Source organism: Tachysurus vachellii, chromosome 8, assembly GCF_030014155.1.
Source record: "Tachysurus vachellii isolate PV-2020 chromosome 8, HZAU_Pvac_v1, whole genome shotgun sequence".
Classification (NCBI taxonomy): domain Eukaryota; kingdom Metazoa; phylum Chordata; class Actinopteri; order Siluriformes; family Bagridae; genus Tachysurus; species Tachysurus vachellii.
In genome coordinates this window covers 15,618,218-15,638,925 of record NC_083467.1, presented here as the reverse complement: position 1 = coordinate 15,638,925, position 20,708 = coordinate 15,618,218, and the positions used below count along the sequence as shown (strand labels likewise).

Genomic DNA, 20,708 nt, shown 5'->3' with positions numbered 1-20,708 from the left:
AAAGCAATGTCTACTTCAACAAATAATTATTTTAAACTATTAGAAAAACCTAATACTGTTGAATACTACTAAAGGTATAACTACACCATGTTAGCATCTTTGCTAACATGGTGTTCAGGAGCTCAGTCAGAAAGCATGCACTGGTGTCCAAGTGGCCTGACATTCTCATTGTTCACAGGGCAGTTCTCCCCCTTCTCTCACTCATAAAAAAAGAAGCGGGGCTTTTGTGAAGACAGGGCTGGCTAGATTTACAATGCTTTGTGTTGTACAAAAGAGCCTGTGCTGTCACAACACGGACAGATGTGCTACTTGGTGTGGTTTAAACAGCACTTTTTATGCAGCCACTCATGCAAAACATGAGGGGTTTAGAGTCCAGGATTTCCAGGCATTATATATTACTGCAGCAACCAAGAGCAGACATGGTGGAAGAATTTCAGTAATTTTCACTTGTCCCTGATTGGAGACCCTTTTTGGTTATAAGTATGACATTGACATAGAGGTCATAAAAACACTTCACGGGTACTATGACACCACATTGTGGATGGTTAGCTAGTATAATATTGTGCTCATTAATATTTAAACTAGGTTTTCAAAATCTTAGCCTGGGTGGCTTTAGTGTAGTCTATATGATCTTTATAGTGTACTGTATATGATTGTTCTCTGCTAGTGGACACACTAATTAAATTTTTAATTATATTAATTTTAGTTGTTTTATATAACAACTTTACTCTAAATGAGGATACTCATATGAAACATTTCATACACTTAAAATTGGGGTGAAAAACATAATCTATGAAATTTACTCCTATGATTTTAATGTCTATTTAAATGGGGGCAATAACAAACAAAAAGTCCTACAATTTCTTAATATTTTTTGTGCAGTCTACTGGAATGATGCAGCAGTATGTTAGTTAAACAGAATGAATAGATGCATGAATGAGTAAAACAAAGCTCAGAACATATGAATCTTCACCTGATGTGGTCTTTTTGTAATCTCTCTCTCTCTCTCTCTCTCTCTCTCTCTCTCTCTCTCTCTCTCTCTCACACACACACACACACACACACACACACACACACACATATGTTACTTCCTTTTAAAAAGAATTTGAGTGGACTCTCTAATATCTCGTATTACATGGCCACCAGTATTTGGTTTTGCTATTGGTAAGAGGCGAGTACATCTTCATCATATGTATGGTAGAGATTTGTTTGCTAGAAAAATGTCCCTTGACTATGATCAATAAAAGAGGGCCTAAAGAATCAAATAAAAATTAGGATATGACAGAAAGCATTAGAGTTAAAACAGCTTATGTACTGTCAGAAACTTTAATAGTTTCTCCTCTACCATAACTTTTAAAGTTGTATGTGATTTAGCTGAATAGCCTGCCATGTACTCTAGCTTCAGAATTACAACAAAAACATTAGAAGAACTATTCCAAGAAATATCAATATTTCTAACAGCATGACAGCTATTGATTGTTGGTATCTTTATTGTCTGCAAAGCCCCCTACTGTCAGAAGTAAAATGTCATGTGTGCATTTTGTCAGTCACTGTCACCTTTTGTTATTCAGTAACCTAGAGACTCTGTACCCAACAAACATCTGTCTTCTTCTATCTACAGACATGTAAATGCCTTAGCTATGGCCATCACAATGACATAATGGCTCTTTGTGGTAATTGTAAAGCGTAATGCCTGTCACTCTGCTAGTATGGAAGCTGCGGGGCTCAGTGAAGGCCACACAAATGTGCCTTACCATTTTAGCATTAATAAAAAGGGCCAGGGATTCAATGGATATTAAAGTCTTCTTCGGGGTTCCTAAAAGTGATCTACTTAGGACATCTGACAGCAAAACAATCTTTTAGGATTCCATATTGATCCTTTAAAGGTTCCCAAGAAGAACAAACTGAAAAAAAAATAAAGCCTTAATGAATCTAGCTATAACCTACAAAAATTACCACTTTAATTTTATGCACCTTTCTTTCAAATACAAATACATACTACGATTCCAATTACAGTGTATTATGTTACAGTAGGTCTAACCTCTTATCATACCCAGTCGTTTCCTTTTTTCCTCATGTCTGTGCCCACATATTGAGTCAGCAGTGTGCATATAACACTGTCATTGACTGATGCACTTATTACAAGAGTGTGGGCAGCAAAGGAAGTTGAGCAATCATGAACCCAACATTCTGTAGTTACAAAGACCTCTCAATCTCTGAAATTCATGACAATAAAGTCTCACAAGTTATGCCGTATTTTCACTGCTAGAGAACACTTTTTAATTAAATGTTTCATTACAGCATATGTACTGTGTCTATTAATTTCTAGCATATTTGCTATATATAAATAAAAAAAAAATCATGTTATTTTGATTCATGAGTTATTTGGCAGTGCATCATAAACTTTGCATCACTAGGCTTTGTTGGCTCCCAACAGGTGATGCTTGATCTATAAAGGTTTTAATGACGTATTGATCAATGATGGTGGCTTATATTTTACAAGGGATTAACGATTTATTATATATATTATGTGGAAATAATTACTGTAATGTTATATGTGATGAAAAGGCATCATGTATAAAAGTACATGTGTCAATATTTCACAGATATACCAATATAATTTATTTCACCTCGACTTTGTTCCAATTAAAATGCAACTTCACTGTTGTCCAGTTTTAGATAGCCCACAGTTTTAAGTTGTTTAAAGTGCAGTGGTGGGACTTAAAGCAGGTGGCCAGAGTCCATATATGCTTGCAGGGCACTTTCTGTGTGGGGTTTGAGGTTTATGTGTCTAGTTGATTAGCTTCACAGTTGACTGCCTGCCATCTGTGACCCAGGTTAATGCTGATATTGCCCTAAATGTCTAAGCAGGAGAGTCAGAACTAAAGGTGGTAAGAGTATATCTAGGCATATTCTCTTCACATTTTGTGAAAGAGCATATTATGTGATATGAATTAACAAAATATAATGTCCAGTTAAATCTTTAAGTTGAGATTTCACATAAAGACGTGAGCTAAACACATTTGCCTTATTTATTTATTTTATTCATACAAGAAAAATGGTTATTGAGGTCAACTAAAATAGAAAAAAGGCATTTATAACTGTTATAGTCACACCTAAATTTTATATTAATTGGATCTTATATTGTTTTTGAAAGTCCAATTAGACACAACAGGTTAATTCATCAGTATATGTGTTAATTCAGCTTGAGAGGCTGAGCTCAGGGAGGTGTACAGAGTTTTGCTTGAATAAAGAGATGGGGGATGGGGTCTGGGACCAAGCCTGAGCCTGAGGAGGAGCTTTCTCACTAAACTAGTCAGTATAGAAGCGGAGCATAAAGATCAGTGCGCTCCACGGGAAAAGAGCGCACACCATTCCCTACTCATACGCACATATGAATAGCATGGAGATTTCTGGACTGGGGATTTCTCTCAATTTGCGGAAATTTCTCCTGTTGCTATTATGGACCGATGCATGCGCATTTAACTTGGACACAAAAAACGTGTTGAGGAAGAACGGTGATCCCAGTAGCCTCTTTGGATTCTCTCTTGCACTGCACCGGCAGCTACAACCAGTGGATAAGAGAATGTGAGTAGTGGTGATAGTCAATCATTAAACTTAAAGCACTGTGTATAAATAAGCTTTTTATCCATATAAGCAAGAGGCGATGGACACACTGTTGATCCCTGTATTGCGCGCCATCAATGCACCTGCGTTGCTCTCGCTTTCTAAACTATGTTCAAGCCTGACTTATTCAAGAAGCTGTGGAAATGTACTGCATATCTGTAGGAACAGCCTGAAGTCTTTTGGTAAAGTGCAATGAAATTTTGACAAATCATGTCATAAGTTGCTAGAGATGATCAGGCTTAACAAATGTGTGATGGGAAATATGACACGGATTTATTGTCTTTTATTGTCTTTAGTCAGATTTAGCCAGTGATATTCCATCTCTTTCTGGTGCAACTTCACAAAGTACATCTGAACACTTCATTAACATCATTAAATTTGACATGTTTAGATTCTGGTGTTGGTTCTGATTTCTGGATGTGGTGCTGATTTCTAGACTGCATGGTGGTCCGATTACTGAGTTGGTGAGAGTTGGTACACAAATGTGAAATGACAGAGGGCCAACAAGAACATATTGCATTTGGGTGGGATTTGGGTAAATAGACAAACACAGACTTGTATATATTAACACTTTAACTATAACCTTTGAACTTTAGAAGGTCACAGAGTCTTATCATGGAACTGTGTGTGTGTGTTTAAGAAAGACTGTATTATTATTATTATCATGTCACTTTTAAATAAAATAGTTATGTTTTATAAGTTATTAAGTTGTACAATGATACTCCACTAATCTGAATTGTGATGATCCGGTCAAATAATGTATACTTTTTAATAACTGAACTGATTGGCTTTGACTGAACAACAGGTCACACTGAACATGGAATCATGGTCGTCTCTCAAGCAGAGTTCATTATATTCATTGGTTTTATGGAGTCTTGGAATGTCTCCGGATTTTGTCTCAGAAGACAGGATTAATTAAGCATTAATTAAGAACTTGGTTCTCTGTCTATTACTGTAGATGTGCAGGGCATAAAGTTTGGGTTGGTACTTTATGTAGGAGTAAAATATGCAGTCCGGTGGAGTGGAATGCACAGGCTTTAGAGGATCAGTACATTGTGTGAACAAGCATGCTGTAACTGTATCTCTGGGTCCCATTCAGAATGTGGGACAGATTTTACAGCTACTTCTGTTCAATTGCCTGTCTTTTTTACACAGCTAGCTACATGATAAAAACTGAACATTTAGCCTTTTTGTCTTGTCATGTGTTCTTCAGGTTGGACTTTGTTAAGAGTGAACTCAGGAAATAGACATTATACTCAGACTGTGCTAATGTTCCACCAACAACCAATGTAACAGGATCAATAGATAGCCTGAAGCAAGCTTTTCATGTTAACTGTGAAATAATTAGCTCTTAATAATACATGACAGTGTCATGTATTTTTGTATGGCACCTTCTCAGATGAACAGTCTTTTACATGGTCACATATTTGCTTTGTAATATACCTTTAATGCGATTTGGATGATTCTTTTAAAACTTGCAAGCCTGAACAGCTGCTGTTATTTTTTTTTTTGTATTGGCATTCTTGACTGCAGCTGTTTACTGTTGAACAGTTGAGTGTTTACTGTGATAAAGGAGTCTTTAAAAACTTAACAAGCTTGACCAAAAGCAGCTTCTGTTACAATTCTAATATTTTAAGTGTCAGTAAACTTTCTGTGACAGTATAGTGAACTATAAATGTAGCATTCATTCATTTCACTAAGAACTCTGTGGCTTGAGCTCAGTGACCACTGATGACAGCTGTTATATTTTTGCCTTTTAGTCTGCACAGAAATGGAGAATGAATGTTGTATAATGAATGCAATGAACTTGTGCTTATAGTAAAAAAAATTTGGTAAAGTAATAGAGAATTGTATTTGGGGAAAGTGATATAGCTCAACCAGCTGCTGCAGTCCATCTGCCTGTGAGAAAACAGTTATACAGTATACAGTGTAAGAAGCCTAAACACAAGACACACACAATTCAACACATTTCATCAATATTTGTTCTAACTATTCACTTAATAGTTCAGCACTAATGTATATTAACAACCTATTGTAGCCAAAGTTAAGAATTTGCTCTGACATTGTTGGGGACACCCCCCTCAAAAAAAAAGTGAGGACACAGCTGTGGATGATATAGCCAAGCTGTTACAACAATGAGTATGTCAATCTAATGTATGTTTTTTAGCAGTTATTCTTGATACTGCATTAAATTATTGCATTAGAATTATACCATTTCAAACAGCATTACAGTGACATTTGTTTCAGCATGTTATGGTGGTTGGAGATGCCAGTATGCATTACTAAGTTATAAAAGGCTCTCTACTTAAACTGTTTCTATATAAACTAGTTATATAACAAGTTACTAAAACTAAGGAATTAATGATTACAAATGAGCAGTGTGCTTGGATGAATTCATGTCTTTCGGGTCTCAGGTTTTAGTTCTTAGATCTTTTTAAAAGCATGTTCGTATGGAATATTAACTTCTCTGCAATGCTCATGTGGCCATAAATATCTGGGTGTGTTTGGGTGTAAGGTTGTGATTTTCTTGTCTAATAAAATCTCTACATTCACATTGAAAGAATTATATAATTCTTAGCTTATAAAAAAATACAATTGAGAGAGATTCCTAGAATAAGGAAGTATGGGTCTATGGACTGGCCAGTAATGAGTCTGTACATAAAATGTTGGACAATAACGATAATCCTTTGATCAGCATGAAGTCCCTCATTCATGCTTAAGGATGAGTGGGCCAGTAACGATCCTGTGTAGCATTCTGTGGTTCTCACAGCTTAGCTGCCCACTCATCTGAATGAACACATGCCGCAAAAGCAGATTAGGGGGCTCTGAGTTCACCGATAAAAAGAGGAGATTTCTCTCCACTATAATGACTAGCCTGTTTCCAGCGTGTTGAGATATTTGGTAGACCTAAGTTTGCGAGTAAATGCCGAGTAAATGCCAATGTTGTCCCTCAGTGACATGTTAAATTCAACAAGTGTTTCTAAGAGTTGGAGTAGTACATGCTCTCTTTTGGCAAACCAACAACTTCCTTTTTCTCCTGGACATTAACAGATGGAAATAAACAGAAGTAAACTGAAATAAAATGTGTGTGTATATATGTGTGTGTACATATTATAAACCAGGATATATAAAGCAGACTTTGACTTCCTTTTGACTTATTATCCCTTTCCACCAATATGCGAGTTTACCACGAAGGTCTCCTGTAAAATATCTTTTAACAGTAGCTCTTTCAAACTCTGGGTTTATTTTGAACACTTGCTTTATTTCCACACTTCTCATTTGTTTATGTATTCATTTTGAGCTCTAGTCTACAGAGACATGCCTGGAAAAAGTGAGCCTATAGGCACTTTTCCTCTTGTTGCTTGTTCCCTATTCTGCTTGCTACATGCAGTGATTTTATGAAAGTCTGTCTTGCCAGTGGCCTTACGGGAAAGGTTTTGGTAGAATAAGTCACTCTGTAATTATAATGAGTTATGTGTTAATTTAAACTGTGGGCCAACACACTAGAGGGTCACTGGTAAAATGGTGTCACTCTGCCTGACTTTCAAGCTGAGCTTGTTGATGTGAGCCATTTTTCGAAGAGTTTATGAAGTTAAAGCACATTGTATATTATTGCCAGCTTGCATGAACATATGCTTTTTGAATATGTGAAGAAGTGTGTGTCTGATCTGTTCTTTCTTTGTACAAGGAAGGTAGAGCATACAGAGGAAGAGAAACTATTGAAAAAAGAGGAAATATATAATAAATATTGCTTTATTTGTGTGCTGTGTCTTTTTTACACAGTAAAAAAGTCTTTTTTCTTGGTGAGTACATAAATAATTAACCCAGCCCATCTGCTTGAAGGGGGCAGGAGACAGGCAGCTGGTGTAATTTGTCATCCATCCTTATCATCACATAATAACCTCTTGCATTTTCTAATTCACTGTGTTGATAGTAATCTTGAGGTAGAGTGGCACTTTGCACGAAAAGAAAATTTGGAACATATAGAATCTATTGTCTATTACTTTATGTAGCATTAACCTACATGCTTTCGGTACATATTAGTAAATATCACAATGCAATTAAGTTTTTATTTAATATCTTATATGCATTTTTATAGACTTCTTATTGGAGCTCCCAGGGCTAAAGCTTTATCCAATCAGGGTGCGAACATCACTGGGGGTTTGTACAGCTGTGACATCACCACTCATTTGGATGACTGCAATCGGATTGAGTTCGACAATGATGGTTAGTGGTGCAATTTTGGATTGACACATTTTCACAAAAAATGATGGTGACCATTAAATTACAAATGCAAGCTGTTACATAAAAAGGTTATTAAATTGATACATAAGGAAGCTGATGTGAAATTTTAAATTACATTCTTTTACATTTATTTGTGAAATATTGAAGTTTCTGCGTATAATGACAATTAAGTAAAATTGTACTTGTAATTGTACTGCATATTAATTTTATCATCTTACTAACTACTAGCTGAAATAGGACAAACACACTCATACTGTCCACAAAGTAAATCAACTTCAATGTTAAGCATTGCATTGTTTTGAGTAATTTGGTAAAATTGTGTTTTTATTATTACGTTGTTAGCTGATCTTCGTGTGGAGAGTAAAGAGAATCAGTGGATGGGGGTCACTGTGCAGAGTCAGGGACCAGGAGGAAAGATTGTGGTAAGCCTCACTGTGACTATAAAATTTGATCTAGTTCCTACTGTGGTAGCCTAGTGGTTAAAGTGTTGGGCTACCAATCAGAAGGTTGTGAGTTTGATTCCTACATCCACCAAGCTGCCAATGCTGGGCTCCTGAGCAAGGCCCTTAACCCTCAATTGCTCATTTGTATAAAAATGAGATAAAATGTAAGTCGCTCTGGATAAGGGCGTCTGCTAAATGCTGTAAATGTACTGTGAATAAAGCATATGCAAATTATGTATTTGTAGAAGGTATAAGTTGGTTGTCTTCTCCATTTCTTTGGCAGACCTGTGCTCACCGGTACCAGCGACGTCTATTTGTGAACACACCACAGGAGTCTCGGGATATTACTGGCCGCTGCTATGTACTCAGTCAGGATTTTAGCATTGATGGCCAGTCAGATGAAGATGGCGGCAACTGGAAATTTTGTGAAGGTCGTGCCAGGGGTCACGAGAGGTTTGGTGCCTGTCAGCAAGGTGTGGCTGCAACGTTCACCAATGACTATCATTACGTCATTTTTGGAGCACCAGGAGCTTATAACTGGAAAGGTATAGGTGTTTATTGACTGAGTTAGCATGGTTTAAAATGATGATTTTGTGAATTGTTAGATCTTCCATTTTGGGTTCTGTTCTCATGGAGCAGTTTGTGAGTGAACAACATAGTGACACTTTTCAGTTTCTTTCCTGAGGGATCATGACACTGGGCACAAGGTGGGAGAATTTACTCCAGATGGGTTGCCTGCATATTCTGTTGTGTTCAACTCATGAAGTGATATTAATAACCAGAAAACCATAATAGTCTTCTGTCACACACTCAAACAGTTTTAGTATAAATGCATTATTATTTTATTTAAATAATTCAAAATGTAAGTGCTAATATTTCTCAGCATATTTTATAGCATGTGCATATGTGAGACAAGAATCCATAATCATTTCTTCAGTGATTGGGTTGTTCATATCTTCATTTTCTATGAGCAGAGGTTTTGGGTTTATTTGGTTATACCTTCCAGCTCTGAACTCATTTCCTCTCATGTCCATTTCATCTCATACTCACAGGAATTGTACGAGTGGAGCAGAAAAACAACACTCTCCTGGAAATGGGCTATTATGATGACGGCCCATATGAGGTAGGGGATGAAAGCCGTTTGGATCCAGAGCTGGTGCCTGTACCTGCTAACAGTTACTTAGGTGGGTTTGAACGGTGCTTGCTGAGCATTACTTGTCTTTGTACAGTATATTTGTGTCTTTTATCATGTACGTAGTATGCATTAAGTTCTTAAAATCTACAAAGGATTTTAATTTTATATTAAATTACATTTAATATAATATTTAATATTTTTATTTCTCACAAATATTTTTTAATAGTTAATATTTATAACATAAGCTTGTTTGCCAAATTAAATCGAGATTTTGAGTTAATGATTTAAGTTGCTATAACAATATTTTAATCTGGATTTTTTGTTCACCCATAAAATCAAATCCTGCAACTTTTCAAATGTTACAATTAATTCATCACGTTCAAAATTGTTCCTGTGAACGGAGTGTAATCACCCACCTCAGGTGAAATCTTAAGCATTATCATTGCATTTGTGAATATTGCAGTTATTAATTTTCTGATATTGCAAACAGTAGAGTAATAAATAGCAATTGCAATAAACTACTTTAATGGCCTGAAATATTATTTTTTTTGTTGCCTCTTTTGCACACCATTTCACTCTTATGCATTATACTATATTAAGTTTTATTTTAAGAGGCAATTAAATCATCAGGCCATCACTTATTTATGTCTATGTAATGTGTATATTATCAAAAAGAACAAGATGTACTGTAGACGTTCTTAAAAATATCTGGAATTTTTCTCCCAAGGTTTTTCTCTGGATTCTGGCCACAACATTACTGAGAAGGGCAAACTGATTGTGGTGTCTGGAGCTCCAAGAGCCAATCACAGTGGAGCAGTGGTGCTGCTGAGGAAAGAGGGAGAGGTGTCCACAATGCTGTCGCCTGAGTATGTGCTAGAAGGACCTGGACTTGCCTCTTCGTTTGGATATGACGTTGCAGTTGTGGATCTCAATGGAGACGGGTAAGACAGCAACATAATGCAATAAGACCAAGACACAAATAGCTAAAAAGAATTTGTCACTTTCTCTTCTGTCTTTGGGTTGTTTTCTATTTGGCCTCCTGAGTTTTTTCATGGGTGGATCGGTGGTGCAGCAGATACCCCCTTACAGGGTCTACAATTCAATCCCGAACTGGACTTACTCTCTAGGTAGAGTTTTGCATCCAGGGTGAACCCACAACTCACAGCTAGTGTTCCCATGATTCTGAATTCATCATGAGTCTGACCAGAATAAAGCAGTTATTGAAGCAAATATTTTCACATTGCAAAATTCTTCAAGACCTTGCTATTTTAGCAGTATTGCAAGATTAGTACTTAGTCTTATTTTGGCTGATTTGATTCTATAACAAAATGTGTGATAACTTGTTCTCCATGTCAGATTATACAATAAAGAGCCTCTAATGACATAACCATTGATTAAAGGAAATTAGCATCTTCTTGTTACATCAGCATTGTACATGTTACATGTTCAATCAGCATGAACAGGCTTGCGTAGTAAAAGGGCTTGTCTAAACAGGAACCTGTCTTTGGAGTAATGTTATGTCTATAGAAGAAGGGAAAGAAAAAGAAATCAAGTTTGGAGTTGTTTATAGTTGTTAAAGAGAGATTGTTCCTGCAGCTACAATTTAACAAAACATTTTTACTAAATCCTATATTTTGCCATCATTCACAGCTGATCCATGAGTTTTGAATCCTATGCCTTTCTTCTTCCAATACATTTTAGACAATTAACACAGATCTAGTCACAGATGGAGAGTGTAATAAAAAACATTTTTGGTGATCGACAGTGACAGTAAACTGGTATCACTTCATGTGCATTATGTGTTCTAAAACTACCTCGTGATTTTTGATGTGTGATTTTGGTAGGAGACATCACACAAAGCCAGTTTTAAGTGAACCAGGAAGCAATAATCAAACTATTAAGGAGGGAATATGGAAACATTAATTTACAAATGTTTCAATGATATGATCACATCCTCAAGCTGCATTGAATTGCGTGCTCTAGGAAATCAAACCACGTTTGCTTAGTAGTGTCCTGAGATGGCTTGTTTTTCTCTTCACGTGATTGTGATTACTGTGCTCACACCTGCGCAAACAAAGTGTACCAAGAAGCAAACAAACCAAGATTCAATTTAAATAGACTACATACTGTTAAACAGAAAGCAGCCATAGACATGACAGGTTGCACTAGTACATTCATATGAGATTGTGGTGTATTGGTGTAATGTCATCTTGTGTGTGTGTGTGTGTGTATGTGTGTGTATATTACTCCAGATGGCAGGACATTGTAGTGGGAGCTCCTCAGTTCTTCCAGAGAGATGGTGAGGTAGGAGGAGCAGTGTATGTCTACCTCAACAAGGCCGGAAAGTGGCGCTCCATCGTCCCCACCCGTCTCAATGGAACTAAAGACTCAATGTTTGGACTGGCGGTGGAGAATATTGGTGACATTAATCTGGATTCCTATGAAGGTGGGAGCATTTCATGCTCTTGGATATATTTGGGTGATGTTCATGAGTATCACATTTACATGCCACATTTAAATGCGTAATATAAAATGTGAGAGATTTGTGTATCATTTTGTGTATGCTAACTGATTAGTCATATGGTGTGGATCCATTATCTAAAACAACACAGTTCTGACCATGATGCTTGCTTCAAGGCAAATCACAGATTTATATTAATGCATATTAAAATATAACTGACTGGTGCTTCACATAATCTAAGTCTAATAAACATATAAAAACTTATAGAAGCAAGAGAGTAAGATATTGGCTATATGTCCCCAAAAATACATATGTTACTATACGTATGTATTTTTTTTGTTGGTTCTGTAGTACATTTGTGAGCAAGTTTATATTAAATGCGGATATTGCGACTCTTTTTTTTCTAATTTTTTCTAATTGGCCCTTGTCTCTGCCAGATATTGCAGTTGGTGCTCCTTATGCAGATGCAGGTTCTGGCAGAGTGTACATCTATCATGGATCAGCTTCTGGCATTAACACCAAACCAGCTCAGGTAAAGAGTTATTTTCCTCTCTTGTTTTTCTTCTCTGGATCTCTGCCCTCTGATTCTGCTGCCTCTCTCTATTCTGCTTTGTATGAGCTTTCATAATGGATAACATCCGAGAGAGTGACACGTCATTACTATGATTAAAAAACAGAGAGATGGACAATCTTGAGCAATTTTGAAAATTTTGTAATGACATGTAAATATAGCTTTAATACTGCACTGATATTTGTACACATAACAGATTCTGGAAGGTAAACCTCATGGTATGCACATGTTTGGCTATTCATTGGCTGGGAACATGGACTTGGACTACAATTCCTACCCAGATCTTGCTGTAGGATCTCTGTCTGATGCAGTGTTTGTGTACAGGTATGAATATATTTTTCTCAAGTAATTACTCATTGTCTTCTTCTCACGAGCAAAACTGAAATGGAATCAAATTTAATTAAATTCAGGGCCAGACCTGTCATCAACATAAAGAAGGAAATCAAGGTTACACCAAAGGAAATTGACCTGACAAAGAAAACGTGTGGAAACAGTATTTGGTGAGATACTTAGCTGTTACTTGTGGTTAAATTATAAGTGTGCATAATACAAAACACCACATTTTACTTATTCCATATTAACAAATACTGTTACTGTTCACTTTCTTTGTAACGAGTATTTATGGAATTTGTTATTTACAGTTTAAATGTTGAAGTCTGCTTTACCTATAAAGCAAATCCTGTGACTTACAGCCCCAAACTGAGTAAGTCAGACTTCTACTTATAGTTCCAATGTAATTGCTTTTAAATCCTTTTGAATCCTCGCCTAATACATTCACCATTCCTTACTAACTGCAAATGTTTATTGATTTTATTTGAGTTTATTGTTTGAATGTCTCAATTTCATGGATTCCTAAAGTACATGGATTCCTAAAGTACTATTGCAACACTAAAGCACTAATGTTATGTGTTTGTCCATGCAGCCATTTCGTACATGCTTGAGACAGAATCACAACGCAGGAAGCAGGGTTTGCACTCTAGAGTGTCGTTCCTGGATAAAAAGCCAACGGATCAAGACTTCCAGTCTACAGGCACTTTAGAGCTGAAAGGGCAAAACAGGAAAAGTTGTCACAAAGTCCAACTCCGACTGCAGGTACTTGCTGCATATGATCAACGAGACCCTTAAAAACTTCAAATACAGTTATATTAAGCATGCTTTTGTAAACAGGGTGCATAGTCTCTAGTATATTTACAGTAACTCATATTCTTATTTCTATTATTTTGTAAAATCTGGATTATCTGGTATTCTTTCCGGTCTCAGACCATCACAAATAGTCACATCATTAAATAAGAGAGTAAGAGGACTGGACATTTTAGGAAAATAATCAAAAAAGGGAATGCTGTGATGTGGACCATTCCAATGCTGTTACCACCCCAAAGTGGACTATATGCCAACACTATATCCCAAAGTGTTTTATCCATCTTACGCAGCAATTACAACATTCATTCATTCATTCATTCATTCATTTTCTACCGCTTATCCGAACTACCTCGGGTCACGGGGAGCCTATGCCTATCTCAGGCATCATCGGGCATCAAGGCAGGATACACCCTGGACGGAGTGCCAACCCATCACAGGGCAGCAATTACAACAATGGTGTCAAAATATCAAATAACGAATAAACAACTTCTTTCAGAAAACATATCAAATGTGACATGATTTTGAAGTCTATTTATAAGGAGAGTTTGAAATATGAGTTGCTGTGTAAGTTGTTACTATGGAAACACAACATATTAAAACATGCACATAGAAACCTCGATGTGTGCACTATTGTCAGAGCTGCGATTACAGGAAATGAATCAACACCATGTGAGCAGTCATAACTGAGCATTCAGCAGGTGTAAAGACCTTTAAAAGAAATTGTTTTGACAAAAATATACTTTAGTCAATCAGCACAACACTTTTGAGTGTACTGTATGTACTTCCTCAGAACAATGATGCTTATGTTGCTCTTAAAGCACTTCCAGATTTGTGTATTCGAGTCTAAGTTATGGCTGATTTGGTGAAAGCAAAAAATTTTTGCAAGCTTCATGATTCGATGAATGTTGAAATCATCTTATCATCGTTCTAAGGAGAACATCAAAGACAAGCTGAGAGCTATCCCCATAGAGATGTCCTGTGCCATTGTGAGCGCTAAGAGAGGGAAAAGTCCAAGCTCACTACCAGAGTTGGTGCCTGTGATGGACTCCAAAATACCAAGCAAGACCAGCACTGAGGTAATTTAATTCAATTCAGTTTAATTTGTATAGCGATTTTAATCATTCACATTGTCTCAAAGCAGTTTCACAGAAGTAAAGAAACAGAAATTAAAAAGAAAAACAGACTATACTTTATATACAGTATATAGTATATAGTATATAGACTATACAGACTATACAAATATTTACTTGCATAAACATATCCTACAAAAACAGTAACAGCAGCTTATCTTAGTAAAAGATGTAGTTTATGATAAATTCCGTGTTTTATGTGATAATAACAAGCAGCTTAAATAAACTCATCACAAAGAGATTATACATGAGGGAGAAAACAAGGTGCGAGCTTACAATAAAGGAATTCATTATGATACTTTATAAATAGTTCAATTGTATTTACTCACTCACAACATGATTAATATGACACATTTGAAAGAGTGTCTAGTCATAGCACCTCTTTTTCATGTCTCAGGTGAACTTCCTAAAAGAGGGGTGTGGATCTGACAACATATGCCAGAGTAACCTGCAGCTCCAATACAGATTCTGTTACAGAGAATCCAACCAGGACATATTTCCTCCATTACCAATGTAAGTGTTACAGTAAGTGGAAATAAACCACATACGGTCTTCATGTATGTGGTTTATGTGGTTCAGTCTACATCTCTCTGTATGCCTATGAGTTATTGTAGGGTTTCATGCATATTTTGTTGTTTGGAACAGGCAGAATGGTATTGCTGTGGTGTCTCTGAGTGACCAAAAGGACATTGCTCTGGAGGTAGCAGTGAAGAATAGGAATGGAGATGATGCTCATGAAGCCAAACTAATGGGATGGTTTGGTGATTCGCTTTCATACTCTGGATTCAGGTCTCAGAAAACTACAGTGAGTAGCAAAGACACAGGGCTTCATTCAGTAAAGCCTTTTGGTTTTGTAAAGCTATTCATATCTATAATATCTAGAATAAAATCAGAACAACAAAATAAAATCATTAAAGTGTGAGACATTAACTTACATTTTTACTTTCATTAGGACAAGCATGTGATCTGTGCAGCCAACCAGAATGGTTCACAAGTAGACTGTGAACTGGGAAACCCATTCAAAAGAGATTCTGAGGTAGGATCTTAGACTCAAGGTGTTGCAAGTGTTGCAATGTGTTGTAACTCAAACATAGTTTCCTTCATCCTGTACTTTTACTGAAAAATATGCTACTTATGTTTAGATCACTTTTTACATTATCCTGAGCACTGCCAGGATCTCCCTCCAAACCACCGAGGTTGTGGTTGAGCTCCAGCTAGAGACGTAAGTTGGTTCTTGCAAAAAAAAAAAAAAAAAAAAAAAAAAAAAAAAAAATTAATTTATGTTTCTGTTAGTTTCTAATTTTTTTACTTTTTACTTTTTTTTTTTTAACAGAACAAGTTTGCAGGGTGGTTTAGAGAAAGTGAGGGCTAAAGCTAAAGTTGTGATTGAACTTCTGCTTTCAGTGCAAGGGTAATGTTTCATCATCACCTCTTCGGCCTGACATACTAACTGCCTTCTTAATATAAATTAAAGACTTTTGCCTTCTGTATATTGTTATGAGGGTATACACTTAGTGCATTTGCTTTAATTAATTATTTGTGATGAATTAGGGTTGCCAAGCCCTCACAGGTGTATTTTGGAGGGAATGTTAGAGGAGAGAGCGCCATGAATTCAGAGGAAGAAGTTGGAAGTTTGATTGAATATGAATTTAGGGTAAGGAATATGCCATTTGATCTGATAATCAAATAATAAATGGCAATGACTATACTCATTTACTCAAAGGAAACAATACAAAATCTAATGGCAAAATATAAAAATGACCATGAAAAATGTAATGTTTGGGCTGCAGGTAATGAATTTAGGCAAGCCACTGAAATCTTATGGCACAGCCTCCATTAATATCCAGTGGCCTAAAGAAAGTGCTGTGGGGAAATGGCTTCTGTACCTGGTGAAGATCACTTCGAAAGGGCTGGAGAAGATCACCTGTTCACCAGAAAATGAGATCAACCCAAATGGCCTAATTGAAGTATTTCTTCCTCACTATTCTTCTACATGCTTATACATTTCCCACATGTAACAGTTTTACTGTAATTAAAACAGGTTTATTCAGTGGAAGCCATTTGTATTTAGGTCCTGCTTCTCATGATTAATAAACAAAGCTGCACTAATCCTCTATTTATTAGTATGATCATTTACTAGCCATATGTGATATAATGTTCTATAAGTATACTCTATCACATAAAGCTATAATTTCCCTGTATCTTACTGTATATTTTATACTGAGCATTTTCTTGTTCAGGGATCCACTTTTTCCAGAAGGAAGCGTCACACAGAGCCAAGCAGGATATCTGAAGAGACTAAAAGATCTCTTTTCACAGATAATAGGAAACACAAAACCTTGGTAAATGAATTATTTTTCTTCTTTTTTTTTTGCTAATTGCTGATTTGAAGATTGCTAATTGTATTTAATACATTTTCTAAGTCATGTGCTGTGGATGCCAAATGTGTGGACATCAAGTGCCCTCTACAGGGATTGGACAGTAGTGCTCACATTGTACTGAGGTCTCGCCTTTGGAATACGACTTTCCTTGAAGTAAGTAAAATAGCATTCATAATAATTTCAATACAAAAGAATCATTCGTGTACTTTGCAAATAAAACAGCAAAATTCTCTGTTTTTTCTACAACAGGATTACGCCTCATATAATTATCTTGACTTGATAGTGAAAGCCTCAATCAGTCTTGATGTTTCTGCTAAGAACATTGTGCTGAAGAATCCTGAGACACAGGTATACTGGCCACTGTTCATAGGATGCATCTTAGACCGGCTTAAGTCCCCTTCTAATTATAATAACCATTAGAAAATGCTTCATGACATATTGTAATGTATCATAAAGTTTGCATCATAAGTAATTTTTGATTTTCTCTGCTCTGAAAGGTGAGATTGACGATCTTCCCTGAAAATACAGTGGCTCACTATGGTGGAGTGCCATGGTGGATCATTCTGGTGGCCGTATTAGCAGGAATACTGATGCTTGCTCTGCTAGTGCTTCTACTCTGGAAGGTAAGCCTATAAAATTAGACAGTCTGCATTTTACAACTACACCTTTTTTTTTGGATCCAAATCCAAATCCAGGTCAACTATTTCCATAAATTAATCATTTGGTCAACAACTATATTCAAATTAAATAATTAGTTTTTAAAGAAGTCAGGTTTAAATGTATACCAAGTGTTCTGTAAAAAAAACACAAGCATTACCATCACTTGCTTTCAGTGATCACTCACCTTGCTCCCTCTGTAGTGTGGTTTCTTCAAGCGTGCCCAAAAAGACCAATATGACGCAGCGTATCACAAAGCTGAGATCCATGCTCAGCCCTCAGACACAGACAAGCTCTCAACTGAGGCCTAGAGGCCTTCACCTGGGTAAAATACACAAGGTCACCATGGTGCCCCAGTGTGATGTGGCATACAGCTTTAACACTTTAATCACTAATGCAGCTTTTGGCTTGTCAAAAGAGAAAAGAAAGAGCAAAGTGCTTTCTTATGAACAGAGTTGCCTCACTTTTCAACGTTGTGTGAAGTTTTTATTCTGTAATAATTATTTCTTTCTGCCTTCCTTCCACTCACTGCCTTGTTGCATTTCCTCTCTCTGCAGCATACGTGTAACTTGTCTGTCGTTTCTTCATTATGGTTTTGTTTAAGAAATTTTCTTTTGCCAGTTTCACTTGCTGGATGTCCTACTCTATACACTATACACTTGTCAAGCATGCTCTTTCAATAACGCTCACTCTAGAAACTCGATTCAAAACTTCAAACCTCTGAAATATCACTAACATTATACTGACATTTCAAACTGTTTCTTTTTCTTTGCATTCTGTCTATCAGTGTGGATTTTTCAAACGTTCCAAGTATGACGACAGCATTCCTAAGTACCATGCTGTGAGGATCCGTAAGGAGACGCGACACTTTACAGATGAAAGCATCATGTTTGACCCATTTGAGAAGAAGCAGTGGATGACTATATGGAGTGAGAATGAAAGTTACTCCTGAGACTTTTGTCTCACTTATGTGAGAGACTATAGGACCTTCTGGAGTCCACTAAATATAACAGAGCCTGGATTCAGGACTTTGCACAGTCTGTGTTGTTACAATAAAGAAACACTCCTTTCATGCACTGGTTTGTAACGCAACAATGGCGGCAAGTCTTAAAATAATGAGCAATTGATAAGTTTAATTTAGGGATATTTTTTCTTTGATATTTGTATTGGGACCTGCCTATGTACAATTCTGGATGAATACTAGACTACTGGAACTGATTTTAAACCTGTACATATTGAAATGTACTTGCATAGTGCTTATTTATTTTCTGTATTATTTAATTAGCCAAATGTTCTCCAGGTTCTTTCTAAAAAAATGTGAAGTCAAGCAAATTATTAGGATAAAATTACCTGATGTGCACAATGCATGAACGCAATCTGTATGGCAGGGCTTAATATTTTGGGACTCATTGCTCATATTTTTGTATATACTATATGTGAGTTTTACTGTTAAGTAGTTATTAGGTCAGAAACACTTGTGCAGATGTCGTTAGTAACTGCACAAACTGAATATTGGGACCAAGAAGAGAAGATATAAAATAAGTGCAAAAGTACTTATGCAAGAATACACAGTCTATTGACTTCTATGAGTTTCAGAGCAGGGACTTTATTATGTATGTTCATTGAACAGATTGTTTAATCAGTAATGTGTAGAAGTAAATCAGACTCACTGGAACATTAAGCTGAATTCAAAATATGTAAAAGAATAAGATGCTTAATTTGTTAAATAAAGATTAAAAACAGACGTAGGATTTTTAAACAGTTTTTTCGTTCTAATCTATAGTACAGACTCAAATTCACTTCCTGTAGCCTGCATACATATACATGATTACACAAAGTGTTCAGAAATACATGTTCACACTAATGCTAATTAGATGGATTACATCATTCTCGTTGACTCACGGAGGACTGAAGGTCCATGAAATCCAGCTAAGTTAGGTGTAAATAAAAGTGAAACCTGAGTGTTTTTTTTTTTTTTTTTTAAGCCTTGCACTGTAATTGAATGTGTACTACAGTAGAAATCATAATAAAAACTTTTTTTTTGTATGTCGGGTTGAGGTTTTGTTTTATTCTAAAACAAAGAGTTTTTGAAAGCTCCACAATGTGGCATCAATCTATCAGAAGAAAATGTACATATTTAAAATAAAAAACATCCAAAATTACTTTCCTGCTAGTATCCTTTATAGGGAGACGTTAAGGAAATCCTAATTCTATTTATTTACGCAGGGTACGATTCTGCTTAAATACTGATTAATTCTCAATTGTTTTATAAAGCATTGAATTTTATTTGTTAAATATTTTTGTTTGACTTTTTTTTTTTTTTTTTTACATTTATGGGCTATAGAAATAGAAAACAAGTACAAACAAGTTACAAGAAAACACCACAAAGCATATTCATTAACCTTCATTTGAAGGTACCTCTCCTTCTACAGTGCCAATATAGAAAAGACATGTTTAATAAAACCTATTCAAGACTTGATTTATTGGATGTGCATTAAATTATAATTAGCAACTCTGCAAATATCATTATTGATAGTTAAGATTTGTACAGATTCAAACTCAAATCACCCGTCTAATGTCACAAAACTCTATTTCTTCATAAAGAGTGTTACATTAAGCAATGTTATAACGAAACAACACAACATCTACTTTACATCCTTTCAGCATGGCTCATGATTACAGTGCAAAATCAGCTTGCAAGCTAATGTCAGAGAAACAGATTGAAATATGGCAAGCAGGTGTTAGTCAGGTTAAAGATAACTGGCAGCTTGCTAGCCTGCATTTTAAAGACAAGAATTACACAGGTATTGAGAATAACTCCAGCTATTGACAAGACATAAAGCCTGGTCTTGGATGGCTGCTCTGGTGGGCAGCTGAATATCACTTGAGAGCAAAAGTATTCATTAAGTACATGAAAA

The 20,708-nt window shown here is 36.1% G+C and overlaps 1 protein-coding gene across 2 annotated transcripts; it reads left to right on the top strand.

Moving 5' to 3' along the window:
- The first annotated feature begins 3,360 nt into the window (after window positions 1-3,360).
- itga6a (integrin, alpha 6a) lies at window positions 3,361-19,935 on the top strand. 2 transcript variants are annotated; one of them, XM_060876518.1, is made up of 26 exons: window positions 3,361-3,588; window positions 7,727-7,854; window positions 8,215-8,294; window positions 8,599-8,860; window positions 9,368-9,499; window positions 10,178-10,391; window positions 11,703-11,896; window positions 12,349-12,443; window positions 12,679-12,806; window positions 12,893-12,982; window positions 13,124-13,185; window positions 13,405-13,574; window positions 14,555-14,698; window positions 15,150-15,265; window positions 15,398-15,557; window positions 15,705-15,788; window positions 15,895-15,974; window positions 16,086-16,163; window positions 16,304-16,406; window positions 16,543-16,719; window positions 16,993-17,094; window positions 17,176-17,286; window positions 17,383-17,481; window positions 17,631-17,756; window positions 17,994-18,115; window positions 18,578-18,711. In XM_060876518.1, the coding sequence occupies exons 1-25, from the start codon at window positions 3,395-3,397 to the stop codon at window positions 18,099-18,101; spliced, it is 3,237 nt and encodes a 1,078-aa protein (XP_060732501.1). In that variant the 5' UTR covers window positions 3,361-3,394; the 3' UTR covers window positions 18,102-18,115; window positions 18,578-18,711. The 2 variants fall into 2 exon arrangements, with proteins under 2 accessions (XP_060732501.1, XP_060732500.1); XM_060876517.1 differs by lacking the exon at window positions 17,994-18,115 and having other exon boundaries at window positions 18,578-19,935.
- Window positions 19,936-20,708: the final 773 nt, after the last annotated feature.

Excerpts from the sequence above, each read along its gene's own strand:
- itga6a (XM_060876517.1), top strand. The coding sequence starts at position 3,395 with ATGAATAGCATGGAGATTTCTGGACTGGGGATTTCTCTCAATTTGCGG. Across the intron at positions 3,589-7,726 it reads CAACCAGTGGATAAGAGAAT|ACTTCTTATTGGAGCTCCCA; the intron begins GTGAGTAGTGGT and ends GCATTTTTATAG. Across the intron at positions 11,897-12,348 it reads TAATCTGGATTCCTATGAAG|ATATTGCAGTTGGTGCTCCT; the intron begins GTGGGAGCATTT and ends TGTCTCTGCCAG.